This window comes from Charadrius vociferus, unplaced genomic scaffold (genome assembly GCF_000708025.1).
Source record: "Charadrius vociferus isolate BGI_N301 unplaced genomic scaffold, ASM70802v2 scaffold195, whole genome shotgun sequence".
Lineage (NCBI taxonomy): Eukaryota > Metazoa > Chordata > Aves > Charadriiformes > Charadriidae > Charadrius > Charadrius vociferus.
In genome coordinates this window covers 2360196-2376374 of record NW_009648539.1, presented here as the reverse complement: position 1 = coordinate 2376374, position 16179 = coordinate 2360196, and the positions used below count along the sequence as shown (strand labels likewise).

Sequence of the window (16179 nt, the reverse complement as noted above, 5' to 3'; positions counted from 1 at the left end):
CAATATGTTCTTCCCCATAATTCACACAACTATGTTATAATCACAAAATAATCTGGTTGAACTTCCAATTCTTACAGAAGTGATTTGTCAAGAGATATTTTCCAAAATTCGTATGTTTACACAAATCTCCATTATGCCAGCTTTTACTTGTGAAATGCTTGCTGCCCCTTCAGTTTAATAAAGTCAAATCTACTTTGCACCCACTGAATATCAGATTACAGGACACAAATCTTTCTTAAACTGAAAAGCTGCAATATTTGCACATTGCAATTATAGTTAATTTCTCCTTAAGTACTCATATAACTTACCTAATTCTCTAATGAAAAGGTCAAATTTTAATTGCTTATGTGGTAGGAGCGACTGAGATAATGAAAAAACCCTACTAATTTCTCCAAGTTGTTGTTTCTGCATTTCATTTGTATCTTGTATGTGGATACTGTAGAACGGTTTGAGTCTATAGGTTTGTTGCAAAGAAAGTACCCACACTGATCTGTTAAAAAATAAAAAAATAAAATCCCCTGCACTGTAGAATATCTACCAAATGCTTTGGTCAGCTGTTTTGCTTTCAAGATGAGTTCCTTTAAAAAAAAAAAAAAAACCAAAAACCTTTCATATAACACAATCTAAATGCACTTCCTCAAAAGCAGAATCACCAAGCTAACAGCGTTTTTCCAACTTACAACAGAATTTTTTTGTACAATGCAAGTTAGGCCTACGGCACACTGCAATAATAACGTTCTTCAGCAAAACGTTGGCTTTCACGTGTGTCGTGGTTTGGCCTCAGCCAGCAACAAAGAACCAGGCAGCCGCTCGCTCAACTCCCACAGCCATGGGAAAAATCAGCATAAAAAGGCAAAACTCGGGGGTTGAGATAGTGCAGTTTAACAGAACAGCAAAAGGGAATAGGAAAAAAAAAAAAAACAACAATAACAGCAATAAAGAAATATAAAGACGCAATTACAGTACCGCCGCGCACCGACCGCACCTGAACTAGGCAGCCCACCCCCGAGTGGCAACTGTCCCCCCCCTCCCCGGCTAGCTCCTCTTATAGCCCGGGCATGGGTCACGTGGTATGGAATACCCAACTCCCCGCATCCCTGGGGAAATTAACCCCATTCCTGCCGGAACCAGGACAACGTGATACGGATTCTCAAGGAGGGCAAACGGTAATCAGCAGGCGAGAAGTAATCAGAAGAGTTAAAACAATTCAAGTGAACAACTTTACATAAAAAACTACTCTAAATAGGTCAAACCCAAATATATTTTCATACTTGTTTCTAGTCAAAAACAAAAGAGATACAAAAGAGTGAAGGAAAAAAACCCTTCCTGTCTTTTTTTTTCCTCACTGAACCAGCAAGAAAGGAGAGATACCTACAAAACTTTGTGTCATCAACGTTCTGAGACAGTCAGGTTGTAATCAAAATTAACAGTTTTACCATTCTGACTCATGACAGTAAAGAGACTGGAAAATTTTCCCCAAACAAACCAAATAAAACAAGAAAAGGTTCACTGTATAAAATTCTTATTTTTCTTCTGGCTCAACAGGAGCACAAGATACTCTGATCCCAGAACACTGTGTGCCTGGAATGCATTACGTGAAGCAAATGGAAATCTCACATGGGCAGCGCTGAAGGGTCAACTCCAGACTGAAAGAATGTAACCTTATTTTAAAAATAAATGCCTCTCGGGTGAAAAGAGAGTAGACAAGGGAGGGGGAATGACTTGACTTGATATGTACTGAAATCATGCCTAGCAGTGCCTAGTCTGAGAAAAGCTGAGCTGTTTAGCTTGATTTTCCATCTTGTGGAATCAACAGCGCTTTGCTCCATAAGGATGCCTGTTATGCCAGCAGTACTGAACATCGCCAAGTACTGGCAATGCTATGGACTAGCACAAAGCTGAAAAAAGGAATAGTTTCAATACTAGAAATAAGTATGGAATTACGGCTGAAATAAAAGCACAAAACCATCAGGAAAATATAATCCAAGCAACAAAGTTGCCTCGTGCTTCAACTGATTACATTGCCTTTAAAAATGCACACCACTATTTACTCTCTAGTCCTGAACAGTCACTGTGTTCTATCTTCCTTTAAAAGAAACCTCTATGAAAACGTAATGAAATCCATGGTTGATTTAAGACATTTAAATATTTCTCAACAAGCTAACAGACACATATAAATCAAAAAGAACAGTGATGCTCAGTCATTTGTGAACAACAGATATTTACAATAGCATTACATGCAGAACAATAACCTATTATTCAGGCAAAGCTGAACAGAGCAGCAGTAATCCTCCTATTACATTTGTAGAAAGAGACGGATATCAATGTTACAGTACCTCTGTCTTCAAGTGGATTGCTAGCAAGGTTGATCGTATGGAGTCCTGAGTTGGGATTATGGGCTAGGGCACTGGCTAGTTTCTGTGCAAAATCTCTGCAAGAAAAGGAGAGAGGAAGAAAGACTCCTGTTATCTATTGTATCAACAACACATTCAGAGGCTTAAAAATGTTGAGGGATTGCTAGACAGAAGTGACCTATCCTACAGCTGAGCAGTAACTGATTCTTCAGAGTTTTAAACAATGCTTATCTGGCTAATTTGCTATCTTTCAAAGCAGAGTATTTTATTACTTATTTATTATGTGGCCTAAGAGACTGAAGGGAACTCAATCAAAGCTCAAACTGCTTTCAATAAGGAACTGAAGATATAAAATAGGGCTAACACAGAATAACTTAAAACTCAAGCACATCTTCCATCTCCTCCCAGCAGCTCTTTACCAACAGTCACTCAAACAGATGGGCTTTGCAGCATATCCAGAAGGTCAATAATAACACTTTTAAAGAACAGCAGCACGTTGATGAACTGGTCTTTGCTTGCTTTTTACGGTGAGAAGCATCAAAGTACATAACTAGCTGACCACAGTTCTAGCAATGTGTCCCGAGAGAGACGGTAGTATATCAGCTCTATAATGCTCACAACAGCCAGACCAGGTAGCACAGATAGCTTTGAACTCACTTTAACCAACTATGGTAAGCAGCTGTAGTGGCATGACCTACCTCTGTTCAAATCCATGGGAGAGACAAGAGAATGCCGCCCCATTTCAGAGCGTTTTGCTGCAGCTGGACTGCCACCACCTACCACCACCCACAGCCTTACACTCAAAGCTAGCTTGGGTTTTCTACACAACCACATTGTCAACTCAGGTGGAGACATGTTCCTTGAATTAAGTCACAAGGCTGTTGGTCGGTACCGGCTCTAAGACAGATCCTCCATCCTTGTACTTACTGGGAAGCTTTCACGTATTAAGGGATCAGCACTACTGTGTGCCTTTGTTAAACTGAGACTATAATTTCAATGTTCTTACTTCACCTAAGTTAGATACTGAGGTAGCAATCAAAAACATCCCTTAAACCTCCTTCACAGAGCTCCTTTATCTCTCTGCCTTGAAGTACAGTATCTTACCTCCTGTAGGCCAGTGGTGGACAGCTACCAACTACATTGCTAGAACAGTGCTAATTAACACCGCTGGTTTTCCTCGGGGCAGATCCTGCCTACCATAAAAGTGATCAGCCTGTGTGCTGAGACTAGCAGTGGAGGTAGCACCCTCTTCCAGTCTCTGGAAAAGAGTGGAGACTGGGCAGCAATAGCCTCAATAGCTTTTCGTTATCTGTGGTTGCAAGGTGTACTTGAGTACAGACATGTTCCAGGGAAGTTTAGTTTCCCTTTGAAACACCATTTCCTTAGATGTGCCCCTGGGGGTAGAACAGGTTCCAGTGCTGCAAATGCATGATGATGGGCTGCCTTTAGGAAAATCATATTCTCTTCTTAAGATACAAGCAGCATGTGAATACAAACACTAAACAAAAATAAATTTTGGGCTTGAATCTGTGCCACCTGACAGGCCTCAGGGTATCCTGCTTTGCTACCAGCTGCTGCTGCAGAAGACTACGTATCTCCTGTAGGCCCTCGGTTACACTTGCCAACACTCTGTGGATACCCTCCAGCATTTCAAATGGCACTAGATGCCTGTGCTTAGGCAACTGAATCGAGCTCCTTATGTCCAGCCAGGAAGGATGAGGTTTAGAGTTAAAAAACAAATATAAAAACCTTTCTTCATGGGGAGTTTCCTCCTCTTCCTTTATCCCTAATGGATTCCTGTCATTACAGGGTTCTGCCTCCACCTCCAGGCTTGCTGACAAACTCTGCTCCAGCTCTTCCCACCAATATAGGCAGGATTACCAGAACTTTTTGGACAACTGGTGTATATGTGTGAACTATTTAGAAAAGACACAGTAAATCCACTACCACCAGAAAGCTCTGGATTACCAATGTAGGGCACATGGAGCTCCAAGGCTCATTTTGGAAAAAAACAACACAACTTCTCCACTCCCTGTGCAACCTCTACCATAAATGGAGGCATCTGGGTGACAGCCTTTTCCCTCCTTTGTTTCAAGTCCTAAAATTTATTCCTTTATTTGGCTTCACACTTCCACCACAGTGCACGCAACATAAGCCTGACACTTTCTATAAAGCATCAGGCTCGCTCTGTATGCATTGCACAGCCACCCTTGCCTGAACTGAGGACATTCCAGCTTGGAGGCAAAGCCCAGAAAAGACCCACTGTAACTACTCATATGGCAGAGTAAGCATATTTCACCATGGGTAAGAATAGCACAGAGCTGAAAATCTCTGACAAACAAAACAATTCCTCAAGATCTGTCAAGACAACATCCTTGTAACACAAAGAGGACGCACATGGGAGGAACTAACACAGTTAGGTCTAAGGACATTCAGAGCCCACCCAGCACCAGCAGATGAGATGCAACATCAGAGGCTCTCTGGGTACCAGCAGCAGGTACCTCTGTTGTTCCCCCTCCATCATAGCCAGCCGTTCCCTTTGGAACAGGGCTGCAGAGGCCCATGCAGATGGCAGTAGGGATATTCTGCCCACCAGCTTTCAGAGGGTACCTAAGCACAACAAATAGATCACTTTCACACGCTCCTGCAAACAGGCTTTTGCAGACAGAAGAACCCATCTTGCAGTTTCATGGAAATTAATATTCTGGTTATCACATACTCCCCTGTTCCTCTAAAACACCTCAGTGATGTAACTCTCTTTTCAGGCTCCTTTGTTCAGGTCATCCTGAACTTTTCTTCTTTCGGGGTATCACCTACCTCAGTTAACACACCAAAACATTAGTGTTTGCTACATACATTAAAGCCATACAACGTAATCTAGACTGCACTTTAACAGACTGGTCTGTTAAAGAAATAGCAACGGGGATAAAATTTTCAAGAGCATCTAAACTGGCACAAATCTTATCAGACAGGGAGTTTCACTTGACAACCTGTTTTCCCCAACAACGAGTACACACTTCCCTAGTCCCGGGTCCTTACAACTACTACTACACAATAGTTTGCTGTCTTCGCAGCAGAGAGAATGACAAGTGTTTATGGGGCCATGGCCCAAATCAAATCACAGAAATGAGTAGCTGGAGGTAGAAAAGAATGAAATCATCTTAAACTGACTCTGCTGCAGAAATAAATATGCTCTTGCAGCTACTAAGGTATTTCTGAAAGCACTGCTCTTGGTAGGTCTTTCTTAACCCCGGTCCAGCAGTCTGTCACAGCTCATTAAAAATGACTGGTCTGTAAGCTATGTCAAGGAAGATACCCAGTAACAACAGGATTTCCTCCAAGGAAGCAAAAATGATAAATGGCAAAACTGAAAAACGCGTCCTTGACAAAAAAAGACAGACAACGCGGATCAGAGCAGATACACACCAAGGCAAAATGCCAAACATTGTGCATGTAGATGGAGACATAAAAGCCAAAGTCACAGGTTGATTGTCTGTCAAGTCCTGTTAAAACTGAAACCAGTTAATCCAATTGTGATAAGGTAAACAATGTGCAAAGGTAGTCAATGTATCTTTTAATATTAATGATTATCACTGGATTTCATGGCATATACTGCAAGAAAAACGAGATTAAAATCAGGGGCTTATGTTTGAATGACAGCTATTAAAGGCAGTGCATTAGTGATCAGAAAGTTTGGGCGTAATTCCAAACTCCACAAGTTTTCTGTGTCATTTAGGCAACTTTCTTGTAAAGGTATTTCAATGCAAAGCTCTTTCTAAAATAAGGGGAGAACAACCCAAACAATGAAAGAGGAAACAATGTAAAGCACATCAAATATTTTCCCGGTGTTTGCTTCTCATTTGTAATTCAATAGAGTGTTCTGCTTCTCCCACCTTTCTGCTGCTTTTTGATTAACAAAAAATTCATTAGCGCTAGAGTTTCTCATCTGCATGGTCTTGGACACTATTGTAACACTAAAACAAGGTACAAATACTTCCAGCTGGGCTAATTTGTAACTTGAACTTTGCTTCTATTTCCTGTGATAGGAAAAAAAGCAAATACCTAATACCTACAACTTACTGTATTTAAAACAGGTGCAAGGATTAAATTGTATGGTTTACCTCTATGTACCTTTATTTTAAGGCTACAACAAGGCATTAAACTTAATTATCTACTTTCTTGCTTCTTTAAAAGAGTTGCTAATGTATAAGTACTGTTATATTTGAGCAGACTGCAATCTATGGTAAGATAAAGACAGCTGTCTTGGGAATGAACTGATAATATGTTATGCAAGATGGAATAGTACACTTTTTTAACAAAATTTCAAACACTGTTTTTTAAATGATAAAAAGGTGTTCATACTTCTATTGACAACCATATTTGGAGAGGAATAGCATCAGATGATTTCGGGTTTATGCTGTTATCCAATCCATTTTGCTCTACTTAACCCAACTCTCTAGGCAGAATCTTAAAAAAAAACAGTTTAAAGGGATTTCTTGGACATAAGGGACCTCCGGAAAACCTGATAAAAAGCTTGTGACTACAGGCTCCTCAGAACAAGGCAGACATCGAGCACGAGCTTTTTTAATGGTTATTCTGGCTAACACAGAGCACACATCCTTTTTGCTGGGAGTAAGCAGTAACTAATGCAACATTTCAAAGGAATTACTTACGTTCTAAGCCCGGCATTCTCTAATACCAGCTCTTCCAATCGATTGGACCTACTCACCACTCGCAGTATCTGCTCACAGACATCAGTGGACTGCCACAGAAAAGACAGAACAGTGTTAAAGAACACAAACATGGAACAGACGGTTATTGAGTTATAAGCTGTACATCGTAATGGGGTCCAGGCCATGATCAGCTTTTTGTCATACATAAATAGTAAGAATACCACGAACATCCCAGAGAACGAGTCAGATGGCAACAGAGGACTTCTGGAAAAGACTCAGGGAAGTGAGAGGCAGACTAAAAACAAGTCATTTATGAAGCTGGCCACCTAATCATAGGGGGCAGAATTTTCATCATGATACTAAAAAATCCAAACCCTGTAATTCAGAAAAAATGCTCACTTATTTTTAAAGAAATCTTGTCCAAATGCGTGCTAATCCTTCAGAAAAAAGTGGCAACCAGTGCAAAGGATAATAAAGCCTGACCAGGAATAACAACTAAAAACAAAGAAAGATGTTATAAGGCAGACAAAAAACACCCCAAAAAACTCAAGAGTAAAAGCCTTTTAGCTACAGGTCCTCCAAAGACTGCTAAGGACTAGGGCTTAAGGGTCAGTCTATTTCAGTACGAATTCTCCCAGCTTACATAGAAGTAAATCCTATCTCATGATTTTACTGCTGTTGGTTTCTAGAATTTGCATGGACATTTGCAAGTACCATGAACAAAACATGGTAACAAAAGAGTTTGTTCGCTGTGCTTGTTCAAATAGAGAGATAAAACCTTAATGATTCAAAAGCCATACAGTGAACTCTGTACCTCATCACCTTTTATTATAATCTTTTATTTCACTTCTGGATTTGCCTTTTTTTTTCCTGCCTCACAGCATGCACTGACCAACATTCATGTGAACTCCAAAGCTGAATTTCAGTTGTGATTATGAAGTCCTGAAACTATTCTGTTATCAACTTTTAAAAGCAACTTGACATTCATACCTGGGACGTCTGTGTCTTTAATGACAGTCTGACTTTCTCTAGGATTTTTAAATTTTAAACTAACTGAATCTCCTAAAAAGAAAAAAAAAAAAACAAACCCTCTGATCTACTACACACATAAAAATCTCATTAATCCTTCACCCAGTAAAGGCGACAATTTTTTCTAAAGACTGTCAATTCAGCCATATTCCCAATTCTACCTTTGCCTTTCATATTTCAATAATTCAGCATATTACCACAATGCTTCTACAGCAGTCTGATTGCAAGTGGAAAGTTTCATGCATATACTGTAAAAACACTATGGATACCATCTATCAAACACAATGTCAGAGCAGGACTCATGAAGTACAAAGCATTCAATGGCCTCTGGATATGTCTGACCTCATACTGACCCTCAGCAATGTTCCTATGACACAGATTTACTGTCCAACAAATTACATTTTCTTGGTGTTTTTGACTGAAACTGGAATGCATGGAAGATAAAGTCTTTCTGGTTTGTTTGTGGTTTTGTTTTTGTTTTTTTAAAAGGAATTGGTGCATTTTCAAGGTTGACAAAGTTTGTTTTCCACACAAAAGTTGCTAAGAATTCCAAAAAGCTTTCTCATAAAACTAGCTCAGACAGATAATACAGCCAGTTCTTGTCCTAAGCAAACTACATCAGCCAGTCTTCTAACTAAGCAAACTCTCTCATTTCATTGAAGCAGAAACTGATTAATTGTATTGTACCTTTTAACAATGGTGATTTTAACAGCAAACTACATCAGGATTAAAAATACCCCCAGTTTCACTCCGTGCACAATTCCAAGTAAGATGTCCCAGCAAGAAAGAAAAGTTTTTTGCCTACTCTTCTGCCAAGAATCACATTAGCTAGTTGCTACTGAATCTCATGGAAAGCAATAGCTTAGGAATGCAATAAGAGCATTTTCAGATCAATAAAATTGCATCAATTTAAACAAGACGAGACTCAACTTCCATTTTTAAGGATAAAAGCTTTGGGATGTAAGTGTGAAAGCAATTTTCTCAAATCACTAACTCCACCTGTGACTATAAGCTTTCAAGTTTAAGTACATTTTAACATCTTTAAAAAGTCACCTAATTACTGATTTTCTTGGCCCTTTTTTTAAGTAGTCCAGTAGATTTGCCTCGTTTGCTTTTCAGAAAGAAAACCTGATGTAGAAGAGTATCAATGTCACACATCAATACATACTTATTACTACACAGGGTTAACTTCAGACAACTGGAAGAAAAATTCATCAAGTTGCAATGAAAATTAAAGAGGAAAAATCTGCTTTACATGTGAGAAAAAAAAAAAAGAATCCTGATATTTTCTTTCCACCGCCAAAAAGCAACTGAGATTTCTGGCTGCTTTAGAGATAGTTTCCTATTTAGTCACCCGATATTGTTTGAGGGAGCTAGCAACGCCTGACAAAGTAGTTTTATGGGCTACTGTTATTGCCCAACAAAGTTTTCAAACTTTCTTCACTTGAAATTTTGACAAGACCTGACTCTTGGCAGTGTTTCTATCGCATGAATGGGGGGGGGAATAAAAATCAATAGATTGCCCATTTGTACTTGCCTAAAAGAGTTCACTCTGAAAAATGCAATAGCATCCTCTAAAACATAGCACAGCCTAATAGGAGCAGGTATACTTTTTCAATTTATTACTTACTAATTTCAGATCCTTGGAGGACAGCTTTGTAAACCACTGATTATACTCCAGAGCAGCAACTATAGGTATTAAGTCTCTAGAAAAAGAAAAACACTTTTACACACATTTCATATAACTGTCGGCTTTGGTTATTTGAAACAATCTTTTAAGTGTTCTTCCATATCTAATTCCCCATGCTTTTGCAATGCTAATTGACTACCATTCCCATCACAGAAAGCTCTGCATTCTAAAAAATGAGCATCACCAGCAGCTGTATGTCTTTCTCATATTTTAATATAAATTTTTGACTGGCCAACTGTCATCCATTCTAGCATGAATTTTTAAACCCTGAATTTGTCTGGGCTGCCGTTCCTACTTTAAGCATTACTTTTTCTTCAGCCTGTGACATATTTAAGCTTCTTAATCACCTCTAATTATAATTGAGCATGACACTAAAAAGCTTTTTGGCAGTCTGATGATTTAATATAAATCCATGACTGAATGCTTCTAAAAAACACCTCCTTGTCTCATCTCTATAGTTAGATTCCCCCAGGAAGCAGGAGACCTGCAAAAGGATAATGCGACTTTCAGCACAAACCCTCCTTAATTGTAAAAGGGATTTCACAAATGAAATTCTAAATTATTCCCATTTTCTTCATTCCAAGCCTCTTAATGTGATCTGCTCTCCCTCTGTTGAGTTTCTCCAATAACAGACATTGATAAATGTCATGTCCGTACACTACCCCCCAGCAGAATCATCCATCAAGCACTAGCATAGTATTTAGCAGTGCAGCACTTGGATCATTTTGACACAACATATTAAATATGTATATACATCTACACTTGGACTGTACTTAGAAAGCCCTTGTCTTTACAGAAGAGCTATAACATACATGAACTTATCTGACCAGCAAAAGAGTTCCATCCGAGCCTCCATTTTACAGGGAGAAATTTAAAAGTATTGGTTTTTATAAGCTAGTCCCATCCTTCTCAGCATTTCATTCAGGACATATGCAGGTAGGCACAGCTCTGCACTAAACAAGCAGCACCCTTCTCACATCTTTTGCTTCTTCCTCTCCTTCACTTTTCCTCCACGAACATTTAGGCACTTTAAGGGTGATTGTTAAACACGAAGGAAAGCCAGGACACAAAGCAACATCATATGGACAAGCCTTCAGCAGGCTATATTGGGAACTGCAGTCACTAGATTTGGAAGTACAAGCCCATCACTAAGGTAACAGTAAGAAGGTGCGGCATTTTGCAGCAAAAGACTGTAGCGCACCAACTGTAAAGCTCATGCAAATAGACCGTTTTCACACTCCTGCAGAGGAACTAGTGTGCGGTGCCCTTCAAGGATTAAGCCTGTTTTCCATCTTGTTCACAGCACACATCAAGTCTCATGGTGAATTTATTTCCACTGACACAGTAGAGTTATCAGCTTCATGAAGCGTATAGATATATTTCCGTCCACCACGTTGTTTCTGGTCCTACACACACACACTTTATCTCCATGTAAAGCAGTAACTGACGAGTGAAATGTTAGGGCACAAAAAAAACCAACCCAGAGGTACTTCCCTCTTAGGCTGGGCAGGCAGGAACCTTGCTATGGAGTAAGGAATGCCCACATAAAGGTTTGTTCCTCCTTTGTCTTCCCCTGGAGCCATCGGTAAGAAGGTAATGGATTAGCAGCTTTGATGTCCCTCTTGCCAGTGCCTTTGCCTTGGAAGCGACAGGAATGTTAAGAGTTGTTTTTCAGGTGTAATTTTGTTTTCTCCATCCAGTGGTAACCAGCCAGCCACAGCTGGTGGCAAATGCTGCAGGGCAAACGTTGAACAGGCTGATGATACCACCATCACACTGGTGGAGCAGTGGACCACCACCCCCAAAAGAGGCAAAGGCACCACCAGCAGATGTATTTCAGCTGTCAGCAGCAGCACCAGTTCCTCGAAAGGAACAAAGGAACAACGATTGTGGATCACCGGCTGCAAGCGTTTACACTACCAGGGAGCTGGCAGGCCAGCCTGGAGGGCTGGCAAAAGCTCAGTACCTTCTGGGCAGGAGAGTGGCTGCAGAGGCCATCCCTTTCTCCCCTCTCCTCCCCAGGCCTTGGAGGGAAACGGCCGAGGGACAGGGAGTGGTCAGAGTTAGTGGGAAAACCATCACACTTTCAAGAAGTTAAAAAAAACATTGCTGCAGCAGGACAGGAATATTTTGAAACAAATTGACACAGATGTGCAAATTCTCATCTTTAAATAGTTTAGCCTTCCACAGTATTCAAGGCGTGTTTGATCAAACCCTGGACAAGGACAGCTACTGGCACACTTCACTAACATCAACTGCTAACCCCCGCAACACACACGCACCCTTCCTCCCCATGTGCCTGAAGACAGTGGAACCTTTGCCCATTCTGCAGCCGCCTTACTGTCTAGAAATTTCCCTTTGTCAGATTCTACCGTCCGATTTTAAGGAGAAACTACATAGTTAGGCTTTTTTTCATTTTGTTCAAATTTTGGAAGGTGCTTGTGACCAATAATGGTCCTTTAGGAATTTACCCCTACTCCTTTTCTTGCTTTGAACTTGTCTAACCTCATTGCACTTGTTACTGAGTTTTCCTTTTCAAAATTATACACTGCTTTATTCACTTTATTCTATTAAATTCTAGATACGGTACTAACAATGGTCTGAATTCTTTTGCAATATGGTATGAAAGAACGCTAACGACCATTTCCAAAAGCAGGACCTTCTCATAACTTTCCCTCATTGAGTTATATTGAGTTGCTTATACTTACTAGTTTCTTTACTAAACTACCATCCAGAAAAAAGTAAGATTTACAAAATGTAAATCTGTGCCATCTTAAAATGGAACAGATTCTGTTCTTCCAGAATACAGAAAATCTCTCCAAGCTTCAAAAACATTCAAGCTTCACTAATGCCTTCACTTTTTTTTCCCATCATCTCTGTCCCCCAGTGTATTTCAGATGGCAAGAAATCTACACAGGGCAATGAAAAAAAAAAAATCTAACCAATCATGCTTTTCTGACCATTTTTTGAATGTCCAAATATGCTAAAACATGCCACACAGATGAAAATTATGCTACTGAGTCTCGTTCACTTTGAGCCCCTTTTTTTTTTTTGCTAAACAGTTATATGGTTCACAGCACAACGTAACTTCAGATAAAACCTCAGAAGTCATGTTCCCATGTGGCAAGCCATACTATGCACTCTAAGTGTCAGACACTCTGGGAACTTAAGTTCATCTATAATTCATGCCATCTTAGGTTGACCTCTAACAGAAATGCTTTACTAGGAAAACCACAAATTGTTTATTTTTGCAATGCATAGCCCCTGTATCTAGAGAACTGGTGTACCCATCCTACCTCGCTTGAGAGCTAATCCACAACATGAAGTATACAGTTTAAGCAATTCCAAAAGTTAGGTGGTTAGATATACAATAGTCTGTCAAAATCCAAAGCATGACCACATATTGTTAATTCATAGTACTCTCACTGTGCTAAATATATCACAAAACACTCACATACGTTCTGGAATTGACTGGGATCTCAGATCCTAATTTGTAGTTTTAATGACTAGCATAAGGTTTGGGCTTCCTAAAAAAAAATTAGTTTTCTTGAAATTTCAATCCAAAACCTTTTTCTCAGTTCAGTCCTCAACACGTAGAAACTCATCACAAGATGGATTCCACAGCATGTAAATGGCTCCAAAATGATTTTGAATCTTTTGACTTATACAATCCTGAGATATTTAATAAAGACTTTTATTAACAACACAAATATATTTCCTCCGTGATGTCAATTTTGTAAGGTATATTTCAATGAAAAGCTTCTGTGAAGCAACAAACCTATTCCATTTTCCAAAAGCCAACTCATTTGAAGCAGCTGAGATATTCTAAATACTTAAAACACTTCTTTTATCTACTCTCTCCTACTAATATTTTTCATTCCTACAATAAATTGTTCAAATATTTAATTTCTATTGAAGCTGGGCATCTGCAAGACACTTTCTCTAGAATGCCCCGTGGTCTTCTCAGCACTTCTACCTTGAAACATGTTTAAAGTGTTCTTATGTTCTTGTCCCACGTTTGCTCGTGCTGAATAGTATTCATTTCCTTATCTTCTCTCAGCAAGGCTAAACCAACCAATCAGTCTTTGGCTACACCCGTCGTGCACTAGTTGCAGCCCTGTAATCTTGTTTGAGTTACTTCTGAATTAGCCAACACAGGTACAACTTTGCCATGGGAATCAGTGCAGACTGTGAAAACCCATCACAGAAGCTGAGTAAGTATTTGAGTGGGGTTTGTTGCAAGTTTACATACTAGATAGCTTAAAGCTGCACAGAATGCTGGCAAAATACTCTTATTTACCTACCTCCAAGTTCAGCCTTCTTGTTACAATATTTTAGTATCGTATCTCTGACAGATTCTTAATTCTTCCACTGGGCTTTCCCAAAGAAACAAATGCTCTCTCTATTTTATTTACAGTTTCTTAAATTTGTCATTTTCCTTGTATAATGATGCATTTTAGTTAAGATTTCCTCCCATTTCCTCCTACTTAAGTATCTTCAGATTCAACTTTCTTAGAATCCAATTTTCTCAGCCAGCTAAATTCAGTAAACCAAACACAACACTTAGCTAAGTTTCAGCATCTCATAGTAAAATTACCCTCAATTAGTTCCTTTCTGGAAGTACACATTTTTGATAGCATCTATTGTAAGTGGAGAAACTACTGGCTGGGATTCAGTTGAACAACTTAAACCTTCTACCGACTTGCTGACAAAAATAATTTCCTTTACTGTGTACACCATGAGAAAAACATTCTGCAGAAGACTGCATGAGTTTCTTTTTCGCTTTGCCCACCAGATGTAGTTGCCTGTCTTCTCTGCTGAATTTGAGATCTTATATCTGCCATCACAGGAAAAGTATCTATCTGCTAACTTTTTGGAGTGCTTCCAATAGCAAAATATATCTTCTCAGGCTCCTCAATGAAATGCGCTCTCCATGGGGCTTTCATGCAAAAACAGCAGCTTTGGGCTGAAAACTAAAGACACTACAGATGGTCATTTCGGAGATCTACACATTCAGGTAACAGTTATGGGACCATCCCACTTCAGCAAGGGCAGGCAAACCCTTTTGCGAGGGGGAATAAGGAAAGTTTGCAAAATATTAACATGATTACTGCATATTGTTTACCTGTGGTCAAGGTGGCTGAAGTCTTGCAAATTCAACTCTCTGGTATCTTGTGTTAGATAAATCGTATCGACATCCTGTTAAAAATATATAACCAAATACATCTTTACAGAACTGCTGTTTTTTTCCAAGTACTATGATTTACCTGCTCTTTCACCATTTGTACAGTCAGCTGAAAAGAGCTCCAGAACAAGACATGTACTTACCCACTGTACTTCTTCTCTATAGGGAAATCCAAGCCAATCACAAACACAGGCATACATCTGTGAAAAGCCTCCTAAAAACAACCCAAGAGTGTATTTAACATAATAGTAAAACAAGCAAACAAACATCTAAAGGCATACTAATACTTATACTTAAAGATCCAGTCTTTCAAAACTCACGCTCTTTTTCTCTCAGAAGGCTGTCCATAGCGCTGCTGAAAGAAACTGAGACACTCCTATCTTTGCCCAGCAGGTTGGCAAAAAAGCTTAAAATAGTGCCTTCACCTACCAATCAGAAGTCTGCTCCATGCTAATTACACCTTAAAACTAATTACACCTTTAGAAGCCTCTGCCAGAAATAGAATTAAACTTCCTGACACTGCAATTCCAGCCTTTTTATATTTGAGCCTTTAAATTCATTCTCACCACAAGGTCCAAGTTCTGCCACTGTCTGACTGTCCCACAGGGCCTGGAGATTAGCCAGTCTTTCTGAAGGCTCCATAGTTACTTTTTTCAGAATCCTCCTAGATGCAAAAGGGGGGAAAAAAAAAAAAAAAATCATTCATGACTTTGAAACTATTTTAAAATTCACAAATCTTTAAGTAAAATTTTAAATGAGTGCCTAGGAAGAATTACTATCTTTAATACAACTCACTTTTCTGCCTAAAAATCACACACATTGTGATATTGCACAGCAGGAGTAACATTTGTCTCTTTTTTCTTTTTAATGGTTAAGCATGTGACTACTGGAGCAACTGAGCCCTTTTCTATGACAGTATCACCCAAGCTAAGGAGACTTGTGGCCCTCGACTAACACATGGATGCCCAAAATAGGGCAGAGACACGGTATTACTTGTTACCCTGAAACTGCTGCTGTTTATACGGTGCTTTTCTGCAGTAGAAGCACTACGGTGCAAAGAGCCACAGAGCATGCTGTGTAGCTACATGTGGCCTCTAGGCTGCACCCTAGATACCCAGCTCCAATCTTTGTAATTTTGGTAGCGTTCTTCCTCCCCTAAACAAAAACACAGTCCTTTCCTACCTTTTAAGAAATTAAACCATCTCTTTTTGTGAATGACAGGACTGCCTCATAAACTCCATAAAACAA

General features: G+C 39.5%; 1 protein-coding gene across 1 annotated transcript in view; it reads right to left on the bottom strand.

The window, feature by feature from the left end:
- Positions 1-16179, bottom strand: part of LRRC16A (leucine rich repeat containing 16A) — a 228753-nt gene that overhangs the window by 94778 nt on the left and 117796 nt on the right. Inside the window, exons 6-11 of the mRNA XM_009885904.1 lie at positions 15498-15595; positions 15075-15145; positions 14872-14945; positions 9687-9762; positions 7028-7116; positions 2337-2431 (exon numbers count right to left, since the gene is read on the bottom strand). Coding sequence (XP_009884206.1) covers positions 2337-2431; positions 7028-7116; positions 9687-9762; positions 14872-14945; positions 15075-15145; positions 15498-15595 — 503 coding nt within the window. The remainder of the gene's footprint in view (positions 1-2336; positions 2432-7027; positions 7117-9686; positions 9763-14871; positions 14946-15074; positions 15146-15497; positions 15596-16179) is intronic.